This window comes from Talpa europaea (genome assembly GCF_964194135.1).
Source record: "Talpa europaea genome assembly, chromosome: 16".
Classification (NCBI taxonomy): domain Eukaryota; kingdom Metazoa; phylum Chordata; class Mammalia; order Eulipotyphla; family Talpidae; genus Talpa; species Talpa europaea.
Window position 1 is genome coordinate 50,973,226 of NC_140084.1, and position 6,000 is coordinate 50,979,225.

The following is a 6,000-nucleotide window of genomic DNA, read 5'->3' on the forward strand; positions in this document are numbered from 1 at the left end:
TCGGACTCCTCCGGCATTCATCCACCCACCTGGCTCTACAGCCCCCCCGACCGGGACCCTCAGCCAGGGCCGGCCCCTTCGTCGCTTGGGGGCCAGGGCCCTGTCAGGGCCGCCTGGCTTTGCCTGGGGACGGCGTCAACAGCTGCTGAGCGTGTCCAGGCACCCCGCTTGTGCCCCCCCAGATCCCGGGTAGGGAGGGCCTGGAGGACCCGGCCCCTCCAAAGGAGAACTGGGGCTCCAGTCAGTCCCAGGGTGCCCGATACGGGCCGGGGGCACTGCCTGGACACGGCTGCCCGTCGCGACGGTGAAGGCACAGCGTGACCACCGCGCCCGCCCGCAGGTCGCAGGCATCGAAGCCCATGGCAGACGGGGCCGGGGCTGGGCAAGCGAGGGGGCACTCATCCTGGGCGGGGGCGATGAAAGCCCTTCCCCGGGGAGAAGCAGCCCGGGGCGCCGCCAGCCCAGCTCCCGATGGCGCCTCAGGTTGGCGCAGGGAGTGGGGTTGGGGTCCTGCAGCCGCCAGGCGGGGCCACGCTTCATGTAGCCTTTTTTTTTTTTAAAGTTTGACTTAGTTGCCGACATTCGACATTGGAAAGAAGCTAAGGATCTTCTGTAGCACGCCCTGCCGGGACATCTGGAGGCAGGAGGTGGAGGGACCCGCTCGCATCCCGATCGTCTTCCCAACCCGCCCGCCAGCACCGGTTGCGTTCCTGGCTCCCTGTTCCGCAATCCCCCGGGTGCTGGCTCTCTTCTCAAAGCCACAGAGCCCGGGGGAGGGCAAGGGTCGCTCTGTTGTTGGGAGGGTCCCTGGGGTGGCAGCGTGGGCCCCAGACCACTGACCAGGCTGGTCTGAGGAGATGGAGATGCGCCAGGCTCCAGGCCAGTCCCTCAGCGCCACCGGCCATGGAGGGGTGGGGGCCAGGGGTCACCTGGGTGTCTGGCCTGGGCGGCGATGCCCACACGTTGGAAACTGCTCACAGTATACGTGGTCCGTGGGGCCCCGCGGGGGGGGCAGCGGGTGACGGTGCACATCCAGGTGCTCCCTCCTTAGCAAGCACACCGAGTGTCCCCACCCCCCAGCTGAGTAAGACGTCTCCAAGTAGCTGGGCACGCCACCCCACCCTAAAGATGAGGCCAGCGAGGTGGGGTGGCACTTCGACTGGCAGCCGAAGCAGTGTGGCCTCTGGTCCCACAGACACCCCAAATGCAAGGCCGACAGAGAGCCCTTCAGAAGGTCCTTTAATAGGAGAGCCAGAGGCGCCCCTTCCAGCCCCCCAGTTCTCACCCCCCCCCATGACACCACTCGCGCCGGATCCCAGCCACCCGCCACCATGCCGTCCCCCAGCCCCTCCTGGGGTGCCTGGGGCCAGTGGTGAGTGGGTGGCTTTGATCTGGAGGGAGTGGAGGAAACAAGAGATGCCTGAGGCGCCTGTGCAGCCTGGGGGCCAGGGGCTGTGGGGGTGTCCAAGTGCTTCTGAGGGGGAGTCTGGGTGCACTCAAGTTGGGGCTCCCTTGGGAGCGGGGCACTGCTCTTGGAGCGGGTTCCATGGTGAGGCCTACACCAGAGTCGAGCACTCCTGCTGCAGCCTGGCCTCCGGCTGCCAAGTGATGCGATTGGCGCCTGCACCTGTGGGGCCTCTTCTGCCTGAGGCCGGTGGGCGCCCCAGGTTCAGGGCAATCGGGTGAGGTAGGCGAGATTCCCGCCCCGTGGGCCGGGCAGCCCCCAACAGTCCGCTTTCTGCAGATGGACTGGGGGCACCGATTCTGCCCCTTGGCCTCAGCCCTGCCCCCATCCAGTCCCGGGGGTGTCTTGCAGGAACGAGGCCATAAATCCAGCAGTTTCTCCGGTTAGCTGGGCGCGCAGAGCTGCGGCGCTTCCTCGCAGTCTCGCAGTGTGGGCTTGCGGTGCGGCCTGGCCCTTCCTGCGCCTCCACCAGCTGCTCCCGGCGTCTCCCGAGGCTGGCCTGTCCGGCAACCTCCCCTCGGCCGGCCGCGGCGCCCACCCCTCCCAGCGACCTGCCCCCCACCGGCCGCCGCCCCGTCTACTGGCCCGCCCCCAGCCCCGCCCGGCCCGGCCCCCCGCGCCCCTCCTCCAGGGCGTGTCCCGCCCCGCCCGCGCTCCCGCCCCGCGCGGCCCTCTGGCCGCCGGGGTCCCGCACGCCGGGCCCGGGCCCGTGGAAGTGGGTGCGCTGGTGCTTGCGGAAGTTGGAGGAGTTGTTGAAGGTGCGGGCGCAGAGCGCGCAGCGGAAGGGGCGCTCGCCGGTGTGGATGCGCGCGTGGCCGCTCAGCACCGAGGACTGCGTGAAGCCCTTGCCGCAGACGCCGCAGTGGTAGGGCCGCTCGCCCGTGTGCACGCGCTCGTGGTCGCGCATGTCGGACGAGCGGCGGAACGGCTTGGCGCAGAACCTGCACGCGAAGGGCTTCCCCGCCGCCGCGCCCGCCCGCTCCGGGGCCGCCCCGGGCCGGGGTTCGCGCGCGCCCGCCGCCGCCGGCGCCTCCGGGGGCCGCCGCGAGCCCCCGGGCTCCGCCCCGTGCCGGCGCTGGTGCCGCAGCAGCGGCGCCAAGGCCTTGAAGGCGCGGGGGCAGAGCGGGCAGCGGTGGGGCCGCTCGCCCGTGTGCAGGCTGTAGTGCGCGCGCAGGCTGGCGGGGCCCGGGCAGCTGTGGCCGCACACGTGACACCGGCTGGGGTCCCCGCGCTGCCCGCCCCCCGCCGCCCTGGCCAGGTGGCCGTGTTCGTGGAACAGCAGGTCCGAGACCAGCCGGAAGGCGGCCGGACACAAGGCACAGTGCAGCGAGCCCGGCTCGGGGGGCTCGGGGACCAGCGTGGCGTCCGCCACCTTCACCACCTGGATCTCGATGAGGTCCGTCGGGGGCGTGGCCGGCCGGCCGTCGTCGGGCACCAGGACCTGGTGGGAGGAGAAAGCGGGAGCCTGTGGACCCTGCCTCGAGGGCCCGCGGAGCCCCGTCCAGGCACACGCCCAGCCCGCTGTGCACTGCCAGATCCTGCAGCCCACGCGCACAGCCGCGCGGGGACCCGCCCGCGCAAGACCCGGCCCCGCCCCACACGCCACGCTCCGCGCGCAGCCGGACAGCCCCCCGGCCCCCCAGAGCCTCCAGCCTCCGCCTTCTCCCGAAGCCACCTCGCCAAGCCCGGCTGAATGGCCTCTGGAGCACGGAGAGCGGGCCAAGCCCCTCCCGCGCCGAGCCTCCCGAGGCCGCGCCGCACGCAGCCCCGGGCCACCCCGCTGGCTGCGCCCACATTCAGCGCCCGCGCCTGGGCAGCGCCGTCCGCCCTCCGCAGACACCGGGCGCCCCCGCCCGGCGCCCCCGCGGCCTCCGTGCACCTGCCGAGCGCTCGCGCTCAGCCCCGGGGGACGCCGGGCTGGGGAGCCCCCGCGCCCGGAGACGGCACTTCGCTGCCCACCCCGACCCTCCCCGAGCCATTCGGGAAGCCTCGCCCACAGCCTGCAGCCTCCCTGCCCCGCCGGGCGGGTGCCCCGGCCCGGGCCGCGCTGGCCCCTCTCGGCCAGCCTCCCCGCGGTTCACCGGAGCGCACAGCCCCGGGGCTCCCGGCCCCGCCCCCGGGAAGCCCCGCCCCTCCCCGCCCCTGTCCGGTGGCTGGCCCCGCCCCGGCGCCGCCCACACGGCGCCGCCCTGCAGCCTGATTGGCTCTCTGAGGCCCCACTCCGCGCCCACCCCGCAAGCCACGCCCCCCGCCGGAGCCCTAAATACCTCCCGCACCGGCCGGGTCCTGCCCTCATAAGCCCCGCCCCGGCCCCGCCCCCTTCCCGCGACCTCCTGCCGCCTCGCGCCCCCGGCCCAGACTGCCTTCCCGTGCGCACCAGGTCCGGCGGCGCCGGCGATCGCGGCTGCGGGGCTGCCGAGCGCGGACTCCCGGGCTCGGGGCGCGCGGCGGCCATCTTGTGCGCAGGCCCCGCCCCCGAGGCCGGCCGTCACCGGGAGGGGCGGGGCTCGGGCTGACGGCGGCGGCGCCGCGCAGGCGCACGGCGGCTCCAGTCGGCCCCCCCCACCCGCGAGCGGGCGCGGCGGCCCGGGGGCGCGGGCGGGGGCCGGGGCGGGCGACGCGGCAGCGCTGTCCGCCCACGTCGCGGGGTGCCGGCTGCCTCGGCGTCTGTGCCGGGAGGGTTTCGTGTCCCCCAGCGCGGGCCGGGGCGGCGGGGCTGCCGCTGTGGGGGGCGGAGGGAGGGGTCAGGGGTCAGCGGAGGGACGGGCAGCGGCGCGCCAGGGGCAGCCGGGGGGCCGGGCGGGCACACTGTCGGGGGGCCGGGCGGGGCGGCCCGGGCAGCACCAAGGACAGGGCCGGCCGCGCTCTCGCCGCCCGCCGCTCACCCGCCCCCGGGGCCTCCGCGCGCTTCCCCGCGGCCGGCTGCGGAGGGAGGATCCCCGGCGAGGACGGACACTCGGGCGCCCCCGCTGTTCTCCCGCCGGGCTCAGCCGCCCGGCTGCGGCTGACCTCGCACACCAGCCTCCCTCCTCCTGTCTTCAAGGCAGTGGGGTGGGTGGGGAGGGGTGGCCGCTCCAGCCTGGGCAGGCCCCCCCCCCCCGTCGCCTCGCCCGCTCCCCTCGCGGGTCCCCTGGGGCATAGGTGGCCACAGGACACTGACGGGCCTCTCTTGGCCCAAGTCGCTTCGCAAGTGGGTGAATGGGTCTGGACGAAGGTTTGTCTGAGAGGAAGGCGTGTGGTCCTCCCACTGAGCTCCTCAAGTGTTTAATAGGCTCGGCTCTCGTGGCCAGACCCTCCTCTGTCCACTGCTGGTTCCTTGCTCACTTCCTTGCTCATTCACTGACACTCACTCAGACTCCTCCACACCGCTGCAGAGATGAAGTGACCCAGGTCTCAAGAGAGGGAGGGCGGAGGGTAGCATCTGTGCCAGATCCTGGGCTGAAATTATTTAATAAAGAGAAATTTTTAATGTTATTTATATTTGCATAGAAAAACCAGGGGTGCAGACCAGAGGTGTGGGGGATGAGAGGATTCACCAGAGATAGAGCGGGGAGCAGAACAGGCAGATTGATTGAAATCCACTGCTGAGGAGAGCAGCAGGGAGACAGGAAGAGGTCTGCTGCGCCCTGTGGGTCAGCTGCCTGCCTGGGGAGCAAACTCAGGCCACACTGGCTGAGGATAGCTTCATCGTGCTGAGACTCAACCCCTAGGCCACCAGAGAGGTCCAATAAAGAGAATCTTAATGAGAAACCAAATCACACCCGTCAGACTGGCCAATTTTAAACTTTACTATTGGGCGCTGGTAACTGGAGCTCCCACTCTTTGTAGGTTGACGTGCCCTTGGTAATGATTATAGGTGAACTCGGGTACTTGTGCCCTGAAACACTTTGCATAAAATGACTCGTTTAATCACACAATGTTCAACCTCGAAGAGTGAGATGCACATTAGAAGACAGAGAAAGGGCTGACTTTCCTCCCGCAGCAGGTACACGCAGTTCTGGGGCCCCAACACTCCTAGAGACCCGCACAAAATCAATTTATTTCAAAATCAGAAGCGAAAAGAATGTAACTCAGTCTAGCTTGTCTTTATACTGACACTAAACCAGTAATAGTCCTCAGGCAGTAAAGTCCACCTCAGACTTCCCTGTAAGGCCTGCCCATGAGGATAACAACTGGAGTAGCTCACACTTATGAGAGTTTGAGTGTGAGGACAGAACAGATTCAGGCTTTTTGCATTGTGAGCGTATACAACTAAGAAAAGTACTATAAAACTACGCTATAGGGCCTTCCTGGTGGCGCAGAGGTGGAGCGCTGGGTTGCGAAGCTGCCCGCAGCCTCTGCGGCGCCGGTTCGATCCCCAGTTGTTCCCTGGCCACCGGAGGAGGGTCCCACATGGCGCGCAGACCTCTCCTGCCGCCCGCTGCTCCCCTCAGCAGTGTCCTTCGGTCCTTCTGCCTGCTGTGCTCCCCACTCTGGCTCTGGTGAATTCTCTCACCCTCCCGTGCTTCTGACTGTACCCAGTGCTTGTATAAATA

At 69.5% G+C, this 6,000-nt stretch overlaps 1 protein-coding gene across 1 annotated transcript; it reads right to left on the minus strand.

Moving 5' to 3' along the window:
* Nucleotides 1-2,042: 2,042 nt before the first annotated feature.
* Nucleotides 2,043-3,920, minus strand: ZNF784 (zinc finger protein 784; the record flags this gene model as incomplete). Its single annotated transcript, XM_084257059.1, has 2 exons — nt 2,043-2,906; nt 3,843-3,920. The coding sequence occupies 2 exons, from the start codon at nt 3,918-3,920 to the stop codon at nt 2,043-2,045; spliced, it is 942 nt and encodes a 313-aa protein (XP_084113185.1).
* Nucleotides 3,921-6,000: the final 2,080 nt, after the last annotated feature.